This window comes from Porites lutea, chromosome 8 (assembly GCF_958299795.1).
Source record: "Porites lutea chromosome 8, jaPorLute2.1, whole genome shotgun sequence".
Classification (NCBI taxonomy): Eukaryota; Metazoa; Cnidaria; class Anthozoa; order Scleractinia; family Poritidae; genus Porites; species Porites lutea.
The window spans coordinates 31,729,307-31,746,594 of NC_133208.1; the positions used below are offsets into that span (position 1 = coordinate 31,729,307).

The window sequence follows — 17,288 nt, forward strand, 5'->3', positions numbered from 1 at the left end:
TTGTTTTATTATGCAATCACTCGTCCCTTTTTGTAGAGGGGAGTGGAGAGGAGGTGGAAGCTTAGCAAAGCAATGCTGATATCATAATTGGTTCTATTAATTAGTAATTGCTACACATTGTGCACATTTCTGACGCTGCAGCAGTAAAATATATAAAATGTTCACTTCAGACGACAGGCATTGCGCTACGACGTACTCAGAAAGCCGTCCTTGGTTACTCAGGAATTTCACGTGGTTTCGCTTATCCGTTTACGAATGGATCTCGTGGAAGGCACATTATCGGTCAAATCTTTTAGAACGATCCACTTTTACTTTTCCTCGTCCCTTATCCACAAAGGCTGATTAGATTTGATGCTGTTGAAACTTAATTATGAACAGTAGCAACAGACTTTTTACATAAGGACCCATAAGCCGCTCAATTTCACATGGAATGTTTTTAAATGCAGGAGCTGGCGAAACCTGTACTTTTTTTAGTTTGCTAGAAATACACGTTATGGCATCTTGGGTTTTCTAGACTTGACTCCACCATAGTTAGTAGAGGACTATGACTCCACAAAGTTTTTACAGTAAATAGTGATTGACACTTGCAGACCACAGTCACTCTTTAGCGGTCCCAAGGGTAAACCACTCTAGCCAATCTGTGAATGTGATGCAAATAAAATGCGATTATGTTTGTCTAAGAGTTGTTGATTAAACAAAGAGCCCAGAGCTGTGGTTGAACATTACCGTCACGGCATTTGAACGCCCTTGCGCAGGTTGTTTTAGCTTCGGCGAAAAGTGGTTGTATTTTTGCACGATCTTCCTGGAATTTAAGCCACAAATCTAGCATGTCGCTAGCTAATATAAAGAAAAAATTGGGGCAGATTAAGGAAGAAATCGATTGCGCCGAAGAGAGGGAGGAAAACGCTAAGCAAGAATTAAAAGAAGCTCTCGCCAAGGCAGAATCATCCGAGAGCGAAGCCGATGGTATTCGGCGAAGAAAAGCACTTCTTCAAACTGATCTTGAAAAGATATTGACAAGATTGGACAAGCAAACGTCCTTGCTCCGAGAAGTTGAGGAGAAAGGAGATACCCATGAGAGAGCAAGAAAAGAGCTAGAGGAATGGGAAATCGAAGGCGACGAGAAAATACAAGAATTAGAAGACGACATGAGGGAAGCGGAGCGAAAGAAAGAAGAAGAAATAAACCTGCTCAACGAAGCGAAGCGCCGACTAGTTGTTCTGGAGGGCGATCTGAAAACCGCACAAAACCGCGCAGAGGACGGTGAAGAAAAGGTTGCCAAACTGAAAGAAAGATTGGAGACGCTAAATGAAAAGACGGTGAAGTTGGAGGACGCGGACGACTCTGCGAGCGAGCGAGAGAAAGAAACCGAAGAGAAGTTGAAATTCCTTGAAGAGCAAATAAAGGAATTGGAGAAAAAGGCTGAAGATGAAGAGAGACAAATTGGTACTTTGAGGAGGACTCGCGAAAGCATAGAGACTGAGAAGGAAACATGGCTAGACAAGATTAAAGAAATACAGGACGAAATGGAAAGCCTTACAACAATGGCCGACGATATATGAACCAAAAGTACGAAAATTTGCATGAGAGATACTGTTCCTGTTGGATTATACTTGACTTTGCTGGTACTTGGGCGAAAGCCAGCTTGCGTTAATGAGAATTTCTTGGTGATCTGTAAACTCTGAAACTCCCCAAGAATATTTCCAGAATCTCTTTAGTACTTGGATATGTATAAACACCGATTCTTGATTTCGATGCTTAGGAATTTTGAAGAAAGGATTATGCAAATATTTTGCAAGTTATTAGGTAAACATATTTTTCAAGCTGTCTATTTTCAAATCGTTCTCGTTAGGAAAGAAAATAGTTTGTCTTTCATCGTTAACCCGCTGCTCTGGTAACTCGAGCTAGGTTATGTTTCATTACATCCGAATGCCTAAGAGTAAAAGTCGTCGTTTTATAATAAAATAATCATTACTGACTGTTAAACTGTCGATTTGTGTCTAGCCTGCGTACTGTAGGGGAATTGGTCTCCTTCGCAGCCGTTTTTGGATGTCACGCAGCGTTGCGTGACATCCAAAAAAACGGATGCGAGGGAGACTATAGGGGATTAGGAGGAAGGGAAAACGGGGGTGTCTGTAAAACCAGGAACAGGGCCGGAACACCCCCCTGACGGGCCAGACCCCGCCGGAGCACCCTTAATTACAAAAACTAGGCAAAAATAAATTACAAAACCCAAAATACCTAAAGTATCATGAATGAATCAGGAAATTTCTTACATCTGTAACGAAGACTGGGTCAGACTGACGAATTCACGCTACTTCAGTAAATACTTACTAGTCTGTAAGTCTGAAATATAGCTGAAAGAGCCGCTACTGAAGTCAAGAAAACAAAATAAACTAAAAATAGATATCTTCTAAGTAAGAATTTTACCGATTTGATGTCTACCGTGTTCGAGAGGAGGGTCATCTATAAAATTCACTTATTCCTGTCTTGTTTTCTTTTACTTTGATATTTTGTCTGATTGAAAAGAAAAATACTCTTGGTTTTAGTGTTTCATTTGATTTTTCAGCTGTTTTTTTTTCTTTCGAGCGGTAGATTATATAAGTATTGCATGAAGTTTACTACCACTTTTTATTTTCATGTTAATATTTTTTTTATGTGTAATTCATGTTAGTATGTTTTTAACGTTTTTTATGTGTAATACATCGGAGATATTAGCCTTTGGCTACTCCAAAATCCGAAGTTAATTGGTCTAAGTGACGGAAACGGAAATACGCCATGAATCTGAATTCCAGACTCCAATTCGATCACGGTAAGCGTACATTGAACGTTTAATTATCTAGGTAAAAAAACCCACTGCAAAAACCGTCTACGATCAATCTTGCTCAACGTCGGATCCAAAAAGATCGTGATCAGTCAAAATAGATCAAACTGAAAACGTTACAGTCAAGAAGACTTTTGTAGGGACTGATCAAACAACGTGAAATAGAGTTTAGTTGCGATATTTCGACTGGCCAATACCAGTCTTCATCAGGTTTATTGAGATATCACGAATTTAGAGAAATATATATATGAAGTAAAATAATGACCGGAAATTACATAATATGACGTGGTAAGGTGTGGCTACCTTAAAAGACAAGATAACAAAAAAAATAAAATATATACTATATATAGTTACAGTTCATCACGTTTGTTGATGCCAGAGGCTCAATTGTGTTAGCCTTATATGGATAAGGTGCCGGCTTCACGTGCTTTCCTGAAAGAATCAAGCCCATTTTTAACTTTTTCAATAGGAATCAAAAGCATATGATTGTCGGAATGATTACTAGTTAGAAAGTGTTCTGAAACTGCAGTATGGATGTAATTACCAGCAGGGTTGAATATAGGTCGTACATTGAACGATTCATCAAGCAAGACCCGATTTAACTGTAGTTTTTTAAAAACGATAATGATGATGATAATGATGATAATGACAATGACAATGGGTGATGATGATGATGACGATGACGATGCCTATGACGATGACGATGACGATGATAATGATGATGATAATGACAATGACGAGGGGTGAAGATGATGATAAGGACGTTGACGATGACGATGATAACGATGACGACGACGACGATGATGATGATGATGATGATGATGATGATGATGATGACTATGATGACGATAAAACTCACGTACTATCGCCCCTGTGTGAAACAGTCAAGAGTCAATCAGAAAAATGAAATATTGAGACCATGGACACTGAAAATCCTATGATGTCGCTCTTCACATGAAACTTTTATCATGAGTTGTATATCTTAACATGGTACTATTCATTTCCCTCCTTAGAGAATGTTATTTGGAAAGTATCCTCGACCACTTGATATCTTTATTCGGACAGTTTTGACAGCAAGAGGGTATAGATAGTGCGCTTGTCTTGATATCACCTCAAAGAAGTCTAATTCGACTATAAGCTCAATTGAGGCGGGCGATGTTTTATACACGGAAACCATTGAAATGGCTCAGGCTCTAAATACGCACTTCTCTCGTATCGGAACCAAACTAGCCGCCAAAATTAAGGAAAAACTCCGGCTTATAGTCAGCAATTCCAGAAACTTTTTCCTTCCTGTCTTTTCGCGATGGAACGGCAATCGTTTTCCTTTTGTAGTATCACAGAATCCTTTGTTCTCAAGCAATTGAAAATCTTAAAAAACTAACAAAGCTATAAGACTGGATCGTACTAGTGCACGATTATTGAGGGACTCAGCTGAATGCATTAGGCAGCTTTCCTGACCAGACTTTTTAACCGGTCACTTGAGGCAAGGACTTTTCCATCGATTTGGAAATGTGGTAAGGTGATTGCTTTATTCAAAGGAGGCGATCGTACCGATTGTAACAATTACAGGCCAATCATAGTAATCCCAACCTTTAGCAAGATCCTAGAGCGGGCTGTGTACCAACAGCTGTACGAGTTTTTATCAGCGAATGAATTACTTACTCCAAATCAATTTTGTTTCCTCCCTAAACTTTCAACCGTAACTGTCCTTGCTCATTTTACAGACGACATTCACTGGTAGGAGTAGTACAGGTTTTCTTAGATCTTTCAAAGGCTTTCGACAAAGTGGACCATGTGCTTCTTGTCGAAAAACTCAAGAGCATTGGAGCTAGTTCTCAAGTTTTGAAGTGGTTTGCCTCATACCTCGAAAGTCGGTATCAAGTCACATCTGTTGAAAACTGCCAGTCCACTCAACAAAAGGTTCCTGTTGGAGTACCTCAAGGAAGCATCCTTGAGCCTCTTCTTTTTCTAATATACATTAACGACCTTCCCAACTGTTTAGAGCACTGCCAGGTAGTCATGTATGCAAACGACACAGTGATTTACTTCAGTGCTAATTGCTGTAAAAATTTAAGTACAATTTAAGTACATCCACGGACTTGTAGATCACAATTTTAATATTTTGAGGAACTCAGACATCCATAGTTAAAACACTAGAAGAAGGACCGATTACCGTCTTTCTCCCGCTAAAAGGAATTACGGAAGGCAGAGACTTTTTTATCAAAGCACTAAGGAATGGAACATTTTAGGCGCATCTTAGAAATTTCTTAGAAATTAACTATCTTCTTCTTTTTAAACAGAACATTATTAAGTAAAAGCTATATATTTCAGATATTTTATAGCTTTTAATATTTTAATCTATCTAACATTTTAACATTTTTAACCTGTAGCTTGTATACTTTTAGGTTTTTAGTTCCTAACTTTTTACTTATTATTACTGTTACGCATTCATCTAAGATCATTTATTTTTTCTATTGTTTTACGGTGCCTCACTGAATATCACTCTTTGTGAACTTAGCTCCCTGTATAAAGATTGTTATTATTGTTATATGTCTGCCAATACTGCCTGGTAAAAGACTCAATTGCAGGTGCCTTGTATAGAGCTCTGTAGGGTTCTAAGGCAGATGACGCAAATTAAAACATTCATTGTTGAACTCAATCATTCAGTTATGAAAACAGTTGGTGGTAAATCGCTTCATAAAATACAACATTAGTTGGTTTATTGATAACATTTCAAAGTCGGTCTTGATTTTAGTAAAAGATATGAGAAAATTCTTAAGTCATTTTGACAGCATATGATTAGACAACGATAGTGAAAAGGGGGAGTTTATCATCCTGGCGCTATTCATAAGATGTCAGAGACCGTGCCTTGAGTGATTTACGGGTAGGTGGCGGTACGCAATGTCCCATGTATCTCGAGTTCAAAAAAGAATTCAGTTAAAGAAATGTGCGAGGGAAACTTTCATATCGCTTACAAATGTCAATTGTGTAAATAGTTAGTTGCAGCGAAAGCTGCACACTTTGCTTTAATGTCATGCGTGTATTTAACTTACTTAATTGATTGTACAGAAATTACAGTAAGACACCGCATATAAGTACATCCCTGATTTGCAGCAGCAGGCTCTTAAATTGGCCGCGCTCACATATGTATCCAGGATGTATCTATATGATGCTTAACTAAATTTTAGCCTGGAGGTTCTTAATCCGCGGTTCCTTATATGCGGTATTAACTGTGGTCATAAGCGGCGATTTCAACTGAGAAAGTTAGAACTTCTACTATATATATTTTTCTTATTATTATGAAAAAAATATATATATAAATATATTCTCAAGTTATCTGACTGACACGTTTGCCTTCAAGTTGCACCTATCAATTTTAATTTGTCTTTTCCCAGCATATAATTATATTGAATACCCTTTATATTGAAAATGCCTAGATTTTTTAATTGTAGACGTTTACAAATTTGCCGATTCCATTCCTTCACCCTGTTGAAAAGCTAGAAAACATAAATATTTAAGTAACACTAAAAGTGAGTTTAAACTTTTCCATTTATTAGTTCAAATAAAAAAACTTCAGCGACATAAGCAGCCACGTAACCGTCACAACTAATAACCTAATAAACTTTAGGTCGCATAAAAATAAGACTTACTAAAACAGAAAAAAGCTAAGAACTGAAGACCATAACATAACCTTCGGATTCTTTGCTCAACAGGGGCCCCATGTATAATTAGCTAGTTTCAGATCTGAAATCCTAGAATCGAATTTGGACATGCTAACTATCGTTAGCTAATTATCTTGAATAGCACCACTTGGCCGAAGTTTAGGAAAATTTTATTCTGTGTATTGAAAATGTTCTACTATTTTTCATTAAAATAGTGCAGACAATAGGACTTCCAAAACGATGGATATTTTGATAACGTCATCACGGGGGTTCGTAACCTATACTCATTTATAAAACAAACAATTTAGCTATTACTGCTTTGATCTCAGTTAATGAGGGGACAGTAATCTTAGTTTTTTTGCTAATTTTAGAAAATGGATTAAGACTTCATTCCTTGAACAGTCTCACAGAAATTTGTCCTACGAAAGAAATAACTTACCTTTAACCGTCACACTGAGTCATCGAAATTTCATGAAGAGGCAAAATGCCAGGGGCACCCAGAGACTTTTTCTGCAAAATAACTGTTCGAAGGAGCAAATATTACCTAGAAATTTCTAAAGCTTGAAAAAAGCCACCCCCCCCCCTCCCCCAAAAAAAGAGGTTGTTTTATTCACATTTATAACCAAGATATTGCGATTTTTGTTAAAAAAACGTCTCCTAAAACTTTCGGTATAAAGATAAAAAGTCCCCTATAATTTTCTAATTAAAGCAAGGCTACTTCATGTCCTCGAACTTTGGACCGGACCCATAAGGGTAGCTAACACTTTCGGATAAGACGAAAAAGCCTCCTAAAACTTTCGTGACGATCAAAGTTCCCCTAAGACATCCAAACAGATAAAAAGTTTTTAGGGCAACTCCAAATTAACCAAACAGCCTTCTAAAGCGTAGAGAAAACCATCTGAGACACTCCTGGCGTATTTGGAAACATTTGGTCGTTGGGTGCCCCTGAAATGCTAAAAATCGTGTAAGGAAAGGTAAAACATACAGTTCCAAATTAGAGAAAAGCTAGAGTACTAAGTAGGTATTTGAATAATTAACCAAACAGAAGAAGAACTTCATGTAGAGTCAGACCTAGGTGTGCATTCACGATAGTCGTATACAGTATTAAACTAACAGCAAAAATGTAACGTTCTGCACAATAGATGTATTGAAGCATAAATAACTAAAAGGAAAATTTATTCAGCAGTGCCAAACAACCACAACTTTTAAATTGAGTGGATCGGTCAAACCAAAACAAAGCCTAAGAAGAATTTTAAAGAAACTGAGAACTCATTGTTAAAGTATGCAGCCAGTCGAAAGAGAGGGAAAGCCCGTAGAAGGATGTCACGTGATGGCGATTGTTGTGTTTCGGATTGGCTTGTGAAGAAACGAGCGATTGCGATTAGATCCAAAGCCAAATTTTAGCAATGCGGCGCAAAAGTAAGGCAATCACCAAGCTAAGGCTACTTTAGTGAATTTTCATGCTTGATCTTTGAAAAAAGCTTTTTTTATCTGTGACTCAAAGGCCATTGTTTTCTTACTCGTTCTTTACGATCTCAGGCCAGATTCCCCCTTATACAAACACGTATCTAGGCTGAGGTCACGTGGCGACATCTGAGCAAACTGCATTCATTACATGAACGCAACTCCCCCTGAGTTGTAGGTCACTAAAATATATATAAATGAACTAATCATTAAATCCTTACTATTCTATACTAAGGTTATGTTTAACTATCAATTTATTTACGAAGGTAGCATGATAACAGTCGATCAGTATTTATACTTTAGGGCGCGCACAATTTTATTTTGTGGAGATGGTATAAACAGTCTTTTTTTTAAAGGGATGTATGAGGCGAACCGCGTGATTATCTACCAAAATTACTTTTGTCACCGAAAATTTTACAGTCTTGCTTATCTAAGAGGTCTTTAATAGGAACAGGATAAGAAATAAATGACACGTTCTGAATATTAAGATCAACCTTAGACGCTTAAAATAAATAGACTCTTTGACGTTGCTTTTCCATCTTTCGTTTAGGAATCTAAAAATGGACGTAAACTTATTCGTCGTATCATTGATGACAGTGGTGTTATTTGTTGAAAAGGCGCAAATGACCAAGATATTCACCTGTGGTACGTCAAACAGACCAATTCGCATTTCGGATCGATTTGTTTTTGTTCTTTCTTTTTATACTTCTAGTCATGTATTACAGCACTTTTAGTTAGAATACATATCATAAGTATAAGTGGTCACCAGAAAAGAGAGATGGGGTTTCCACCTAGCTACAACCATGCATCTTTTTTTTTTATAGTAGATTAAAAGTACACACAAATTAAAATGGATTTTAAATTATCAAAATTTGACGTAACGTTTATACGTCATTTGTGACGTCATACTGCTCGACACAAATGCAAAATTTTCTGTAATTAAATACACAATGTTCCAAACCAGGAATTCTCCTATCAAATTCTGCAGGTCTTTGAAAGATTGGGTTGGAACAAAACACCCATTTCCGACCATCGTGATCCCTTTATAAATGCAAACATTAGGCTAAAATTATTACCACGTCTAATAGATCAGTGCATATACAAAACTGTCTTAAAATAAGAAACTTACGTAGCACTTCGCCCCTTACACGTTACTTAGTCACCGAAGAAAGTGCTAAGTCAATTTGTCACTTAGGAAGTTTACCAAAAATGAACATATATGACGAGCGTTATTTTCGAGATCCACATGAAAAAAAAAAAAAAAAATCAATCGCCGATTCTCATTCTTTAATTCTAGTGATGCCAAAGTGAATATTTGATTAGGGACATAAACGTTGTTTTTGTTCTCTTTGATTCAGGTTTCATTAACGCAAAACATGAATTTAGCGAGTTTGATGCACTGAGCCTTGCAGTAAACTCGTCATCTGGTGTAAATAATGTTGCCATAAGGTTGAAGAACTTCACCATCACAAACGATACAAACTTAGTCAATCAAGGTGGGACTTACGTGATTAAACTAATTCTTATTTAGAATAAGTTGTTGCATGACTTGTTGTCTCTGCCCCCTAAATCACCAGATGAAACGGTCAGTGGTTTAGTACTGTAGAAGATATGTAAGCACGTGACCGTCTACATCTATTTAATTACTCTTCAACGTCTTACACATCAAGAAGAGTTATTTTACACAGAAGAGTTACTTTACACATCAAGAAGAGTGCTGATTCATAAGATAGAACTAGAAAATGGTTGGGGTATCACCCAATTTACAGGACCAGATCGTCCCAGAGAAATGCAACCTGTAGAATGTTTCCTCTGGCTACAGAATTTGAGCCGTAATCGGAGGAGAAGACAGTGAATAAAAAGGGCGTTCCGATTCCGCTTGCGCTGAACCCCGTTGCTCACGTATTAGTGAAATGGAGGAGTTGCGGGATTAGCGCGTAGGAAGTAATAAGTTACCAAGCATAAAATAAAGTGTAGAAACGAGGATTGAGATTAGTTTGTCAGCATCGTCCGCTTCTGCTTCTCGTTCGACTCTGAGATTCAAGAGAGGTACTTGGACTTCAATTTTATTAGTCGCAAGTGGAGTCATGGAGTCATAACAACGGCCAAGTCGGAAAAAATGGAAACGTTTTTATCTTACAAGCATTTTTGTGGTTCCGATTTTATCCATGAGTAAAAGAATAACCTATTAAATGTATCAGTCCCAATGTGATGTGGGTACTGTTTGTTGTTTTCAATCTTTGTTACCTTAACTTCCTACATTATTGTATTTTCAGCATCTCTACTTCATCAACTAAACGTCCTTTCAGTTATCGAGGGAAGCCATACTAGGATTCCAGCATGCGCCCTTTCCACAATAACCGGCATTCCACTCATTCGTCTCCATGGAGACAGCAACCCACCCGGTCAATGTGAAAACGCGGTACAGTTGTCAGCGGGATACAAAGCCTATGCACATGCTTCACTTGATATACTTAACACGTTCCAATGGAAAAAGATCTCTTTAGTATATCAAGGTAGGGGAATTTAATTAGTGAAATCATGAATTGCGGCTGCTACGTCTATCTATATATTTCAAAGTCCTCTGTACATTGCTAATAATAATTGCGTCAGAAGATGCATTCCTCTGCGCTCTCACTGTTAGCCTCCCCGCAGATTTTTCAGGGGCTTTTTCTCGGCCAGCCGAGGGACTGGTATCTACGTTTTGCCTCGGTTTTAAGGTTTAGTCTCGTCTGCAAAAAAATCACGTGAATGGTTCAGTGAAATCACTGCCGGACGCACTCCCCTAAATTTTCAGTTACTACTAGTAACCAGAAAATTTGTTTAAAATCGACATAGATTTTACGTTTTACTGTCAAACTTGGCAAAACCGTGAGCCGCCTGATTGATTGTGTTATGAAGATCACAGTAAAGATCAGCACATGCGTGCAAGCCAAAAAAAAAAAAAACCAAAAACGTAGGTCTCGGAAAATTTTGGTCCGATATCGAAATCGGAAGCGTTTTTGAGGGGTCTCAAAGTCTCCTTTTCGGGGGATTTTTGCGTCTAGAAGTCTCCAGTTTTTTTGCTCACGGGTCTCGGGGTCTAGTAATTGTCGTTTTTCCCCTCCGCTTGTTCTTCAAGAGTCGAGTTTTTCAGAGTTTATGGGTTAATACAGCTTATCAAATTGAGGTAGAAAGTCTGATGGGCTTTCACTAGATTCCATTGGCTTTCAGGGTCAATTTATATCATTTAGCTTTATTTGTACCATTATCTCGAAATTTTCGGCATTTAGTCTCGGGCTCGAAATTGATAAAAACGCTCAAGTTCTGAAACCCTTTAAATCTTCGCCTTCCTCCTGACGTTTATACTTAGGCGCTCTGACTAGTGTTAATAGAGGGAGAAATGAAGTGTTGTCCGTCACCCAACGGGGAAAACCAGCGACTTTTATTTGTAAAATAACTGTTCAAAGGAGCCAATATGGCCTAGAAATTTCTAAAGGCTGAGAAAAGCAAAAAAAATTTCTGGATAACCGTTCGATTCGTCTAAAATATTCGGATCGAGGTCATTCTAGTAGCTTAACTACGCTTTTCGGAAGTTGTGTTATTCACATTTTAATACCAAGACACTGCGATTATTGACCATTATTGTTAAAAAAAAAGGTCTCCTCAAATTAAAGTTTCGACAAAACGTCCCCTATAATTCCCAATCCTTGGCCGACTAGAAAAACTTAGAAGCAATGGCTTTGAAAACTACTCTTTTTGGTAATATATTTGCGTTCCAAAATTCTTAAATCAGTTGACAGCCTTTTATTCGTTTTTAATATAATACTAAGAGTTTCTTTCTTCCGCGATGATCTTTCTTTCAGAGAACCGTTTGCACGAAGCTGGATACTTTTATGCCATATCCCACAGCTCGAAGCTCACGGTTGGATTTGTGCAGATTCCAGGGAAAGGGCAAATATCAACAGCGATTGAACAACTTGGCAGTTTTGAACCTGACATGATATTATTGTACGCTGACCAAGAGTACACTGAACTACTCATGCAACAGGTGATCATTAAGGATGTTTATTTCCACAGATAGCTGCACTTGTCATCCATTTAATGGTTTTCTACCTGTTCTTGCAGTTTTTAGGCAATGTTCCGATTTTCTGTTGACATCAATACGAATGACGTTAACTTCCCTGATAAGAGCATTTCGTGAATTATAAGCTGCAGTCCATTTCCCATGACATTTCTAAGACTAAGGAGGGCTCGAGAGCGATAAATTTTCACGACATCTGTTTATGCGATCAACAGAGATGTAATTGTATGTTTTGCGTTTTCCGCCTGTTGGACTACGTTCGCTTTCATACTTAGGATGTACCCACAAAAAAAGAAAGAATAAATAAAAAAGGTTAATAATAAAAACTATCGATCACTACCCTGCTAAGGAGATAAACAATGCTGAATGAAAACAGTGCACTTTAAATGCTAGTTCATTGCAGAGTTTTCTCCGGATGGGTGCCCGTTTAATGCCTGAGTGCAGTCCACTCGTCCCCAGAGTTTTTTACCCCACCTTCCGGCAATTTTCTAAGGGAGAAACGAGTTTGACCTGGGTTTTTTCTCTCTCCCTCTTTCCTGCTTTTTTTTAATTCACCACAATACACTCTGTTTGCGCCCCCCCCCCAACCCCACCCCACCGCTTATCACGTGATCCTCAAATAACTGTCTACAAATAATGGTCTACTCATGCGCAATTTCGTCCAACTTTGTTTGGCTGCAAATAATATTCTGCTCATGCGTAAATGAATCCACGCTTTCCGAAGACATTCATTGATAAAACAATTACTGAACTGGGTTACTGCAAAAATATCGTGATTTGACAGTATCTCGCAGTTCAACTGACCTACTTGCCACTGACAAGTCACGACATTTTGCTCAACGTCGTTCAATAATTGCCAATGGTTTATTCATTTACCCACGCAACACTAAGGAGCTTTGATTCTCATTTTCTTTACTTTTCCAACAGAAACCTTGCGGCAATAAAAACGAATTTAATTGGATTCTTCAAGGAGAGGTAGACATACATATTTTGTATTCATTTTCTACTTAGAAAAATTTAAAGTATTTTTTGTTGTTGTTGCCTGTTTTAGCGTAACCTAAGACCAGCTTGACCAATGGTAGAGCGGTTAACTGAGCACCGAAAGTTGTGTCCAGTTCGTAACCCCGATGAATTCCATAAACCTTGTGTTAATAGTTATTGAAAGAAAACAAAATAAATCACAACTAGTATTTGTAAAATGTCGTAAAATTTGACCAAACTAAACGGCAAAAAATGGGCAGGACAAGTCACTTGACTAAGATAGCTCATTAGTGACAACGGATAAGAACATTTTTTAAGAAGTATTTCCCGCATGCAAAGTTTCAAGTCGAAAAGTTAAATCTCCTTTAAACCAGATACATATTCTTCGTTGTGTCATCGACGGCTCAGGAGTGTTCAACCTCCCTCTCATCCTCGTCATCGTGGATTTCAAGAAAGCCTTTGCAAGTCTAACCTGCAAATTGGCTGTCAAGGTTCGCCTTTACAAGTGTACCGTTCTGAGTGTCTTTCGACTTTATGGGTCGGAGACGTGGACTCTAACTAACCCCTGTCATCTGAGGTCAAAGGACAGCAGCTCCGCTTCCTTGGCCACTCATTTCGCAGCGACAAGGAGAATCGTGTCAACAGATCGATTCGCCCTGTATGTACCATCTGAAGGGAGACGAAGTGTTAGCGGCCAGAAACTTTTGTTTTTACAATACATCTCAAGGGTCATTGAGGGAGGCTCCGTAAAACCGACGGAACATGCTGCTGAGACCGAGACTTCTGGAGTCATCTGGTTGCCGCCTGCCGGGACAACCGGTTTGACCCACAGACGAAACCTTATACAGCTATTTCGAGAAAGGTTGTCGGAAAAAAAATGTGCACGCGACAATCCCGAAAGGTAAAATGGGATATGAACAATACACTACTTTTTCCGATAAACTTTGTCGAAATAGCTGTATATAGGGTACAGAAGAAAGCAGATAAACATTACTTCAAAAATTCTCCTTAAATTTTCCTCGAAATACCAGTTGTAGCGTTGCCAAAAGATTCCAAGGATACACCAATAAAATCCACCATTCGGGTCGTTAGTAGAACAAAATGATAGTCGATTAGAAAAAAAAAAATTAATAAATAAAAAATAGTAACCCACCCCCGGTGGGACTCGAACCCACAACATTTGAATTAGAAGTCCAACACGCTAATCCATTGCGCCACGGGGGCGGCACATACACGGCGGTATATTTTTCTTTCTTTATCATATAGTTTACATTTTCTTTGATGAAAGAAAAAAAAGAAATATAATAAGTTTATTCTTTTTTTGCGTTTGCAATTCATGGTTAAGTTGTGTGCGGACCAAATGGTGGTACCTGTTATATGAGAAATAACATTTCTTAGAGTTAGGGACCTTTACTTTGTAAACATTCTTTCAATGGTTTTTCTCCTTACAGGTCCCTATGAATTTAACAGCCCGCGATAACAGTGTGGTGTTAGGAATGAAACTTCCTCTCAGAGAGGGCTCAGATTCAAATACAATCAAAGCAGCATTTGGAAGTCAATATAACAATTCTCAAAAGGTACGTCCGTAAGTTTGAAGCATCACTAGGATACACTATATTATCTCAGTTAGTCTTGAAGTTGTATATTAGCCCTTGGACAAAGCAAATTTTGGACAAACGGATATTCAAAGGATCACCCACTCTTGTCGTCATGTCATCGTTCATTGATATACGACTCAACAAACTCACCTGGGCACTCCCTTATATCAGTTATCCAAAACGAATATTCCGAGTGTAGAATAGGGTACGTCGCTTTCATGGTCCTAAGCCTTAAAAAGGGTCTACAATTTCGCTGTTTACCTTCTTTAATAGAAAGAGGGAACGAAAGGTTTTTGTCTTAAACAGGGTCAGTATTTGAAGGCCTCTACGGCACACTCGGCTCTACCCTCGAGTGCCTTCAAGGGGTAACTGCTCACTCAGTACTTTGTTACTTGGCGTTAATGACATGAGCACCTCCTAAGCGAAAAACCTCAGGTATCTTTTCACCAATATATATATTTTTGAATTCACAGGATGCGATGGCGTTGGCCTATGATGCGGGTAAAGTTATCAGCAAAGCAGTAAACTCAGCTTCATGTTCTTCAATTAACGGCTCTGCTGTAACTTCACAAGACACAGCTGCGATATTAAATTGCATAAAACAGGTAAAAGCTAAGAGTCCGTTTTGCCAATGGCCAATTCTATTAAGCTGACTGTAAAATCCTACTTTCGGGACATCATGACCTCATTTAGCACCTTTTCAGTATTACATAACTGAGATAGCTTATTTTTCTCCCTGAACGAAGCCTGCGACGTGACGACCTCTTTCTCATAGTCAGAATAGTTTACATCTTGCTTAGCATATAAATATCTTCTCCGTCCGAAATAACTCTTCTGTTTTGCCCGATGTAAGGAAATCCTGATTCCAGAATCCAGTAACTTACAATCAAAATCCGGAATGAAAGTTCTACTTACAGGGAATCCCGAATCCAATACCTGGAATCCACAATCCACCGCGTGGAATCCAGAATCCAAGACTGTGCTTCTCTTCCCTTACATGGGACGTTCCCTCGGAGAAGACCCGGGACTTTTAAGCGGACCCACAAAATACTGTATTGTTCCGACGTAGGTCACATTTGAAAAATAAAATAAGACAGAAAAGAAAAGAAGTGGATTTAAGAGGATTAGAAGGGATGCAATTAAACATTTCCATCAACAGGTCAACATTGAAGGTGTTACAGGTTCCATTAGGCTGGACAAGGACGGAATGAGAACTGATCAGGTTGAACTCGAAATCCTGAATCTTCGCAACAATTCCTTTATAACAGTAAGTTGCGCAGTAATTTTATGGCCTCTTAGACTCCACGTAACTCTGTATTCACTTCATTAGAGTAAAGCTCTTAAAATCCACTCGTTCATGCAATAATTTTTTCTGGCTTTTGTCTTCAGATTGGGACTTGGAATGCATCGAAGCTCGCGGTACTTTCAACAAACGTTTTACGAAATGCGGAGAGTGCGCCATCTGGAATAACTTTAGCGGGGAGGAAGCTCAAGACTGTAGTTATACTTGTAATGACAATGAAAACATTTTTTTTATCCTTCAGTTTCCATTTGTTATATTACTTTAAAGTATTTTTAACTTAGATATACGTAAGCATCGATAATTACTCCACGACTTGTTTCTTGATGCCCATTCAGTCTTTCTTTACTTAAACGCAGCCTCTTATATGCACTCCATTTAAGCAATAGAAAACGTTTTCTGTGTTTGCATAGCCTGATATAAACACAAGAGGGGTTGGGAGAATTCGAGACAGTTATGCAAACCCGAGACGAAGTCGAGGGTTTGCATTACCGTCGAGAATTCTCCCAACGCCTCGAGTGTTTATATCAGGCTATGCAAACACAGGAAAAAGTTTTCTATTGCTTTTATAAAATAACTTTCACGAGAAAAAACGCAAAACTTTATGTATGGCACTGATTAAAAGAGAAATTCTTACCAGTCGCAAAATCTTGTCCACGAAGTCTTGCATGCGTAATCAGTTCTTGTTTTGCAAAAAGATGCTTTGCAAAATACGGATTTTTCTCGCTCAAAATGCCGGCTTAAGCAAAGAAAAATTGACTCACCTTCCTTATAACGATTTTCCATGTTTCAGCCGACGAAGGAATGGGTAAATAAAGTAAACTTGTCGAGTTTTGAACTCGAAAACTTTTTCAAATTCGTGCTTGCGTGATAAGCGCGCGAAAAGCCAAACAACTTGACGCCACAACGACCCACAACCATGTTTACATACTCTCATGCAAACACTCCTCTCGGCCAATCAGAGCGCGCGTACTATCTTAGTTATTTTATGAATCCTTCTGTTACTCGAGTAGTATGGACAAGTGTAATAACAATCGTAAACAACTCAAACTCGTTCAATTTTCTTTATGCTGGTGTCCTTTTCGTCATAAAAACAGGATCCACCGTTCGTGATGCACGACGAGCAAGAGGATGGTACCATGAAGTACAAAGGATACTGTATTGATCTGATGAATGAGCTACAAAAACTTCTCCATTTCTCCTACGAGATCTACGAGGTCCCAGATGGGAAGTATGGGGGTCTGACAGATAATGGAACATGGAACGGAATGGTTGGCGAACTTGTCAGAGGGGTTTGTGATATGTGGAATTTTTGTCTTGGCTTATTTGTGATGTTCTATTTTGATTGGGTTTGTGATATCCCTTGTTTGGTTTCGAGATAGGATAGAAAGAAAAG

The 17,288-nt window shown here is 38.4% G+C and overlaps 2 protein-coding genes and 1 non-coding gene across 3 annotated transcripts in view; 2 read left to right on the forward strand and 1 right to left on the reverse strand.

Moving 5' to 3' along the window:
- Positions 1 to 698: 698 nt before the first annotated feature.
- LOC140946816 (uncharacterized) lies at positions 699 to 1,986 on the forward strand. Its single transcript, XM_073395925.1, has one exon. The coding sequence runs from the start codon at positions 828 to 830 to the stop codon at positions 1,560 to 1,562; it is 735 nt and encodes a 244-aa protein (XP_073252026.1). The 5' UTR covers positions 699 to 827; the 3' UTR covers positions 1,563 to 1,986.
- Positions 1,987 to 8,510: 6,524 nt separating this feature from the next.
- LOC140945554 (glutamate receptor 1-like) overlaps positions 8,511 to 17,288 on the forward strand; it is a 15,920-nt gene continuing 7,142 nt past the window's right edge. The window contains exons 1-10 of the mRNA XM_073394567.1: positions 8,511 to 8,595; positions 9,309 to 9,446; positions 10,227 to 10,466; positions 11,796 to 11,980; positions 12,941 to 12,994; positions 14,446 to 14,571; positions 15,066 to 15,197; positions 15,752 to 15,859; positions 15,982 to 16,101; positions 16,990 to 17,184. Of these exons, the coding sequence (XP_073250668.1) occupies positions 8,511 to 8,595; positions 9,309 to 9,446; positions 10,227 to 10,466; positions 11,796 to 11,980; positions 12,941 to 12,994; positions 14,446 to 14,571; positions 15,066 to 15,197; positions 15,752 to 15,859; positions 15,982 to 16,101; positions 16,990 to 17,184 (1,383 nt within the window). The remainder of the gene's footprint in view (positions 8,596 to 9,308; positions 9,447 to 10,226; positions 10,467 to 11,795; positions 11,981 to 12,940; positions 12,995 to 14,445; positions 14,572 to 15,065; positions 15,198 to 15,751; positions 15,860 to 15,981; positions 16,102 to 16,989; positions 17,185 to 17,288) is intronic.
- Trnar-ucu (transfer RNA arginine (anticodon UCU)) lies at positions 14,145 to 14,218 on the reverse strand. The gene has a single exon. It is a non-coding gene; the product is annotated as a tRNA-Arg (tRNA).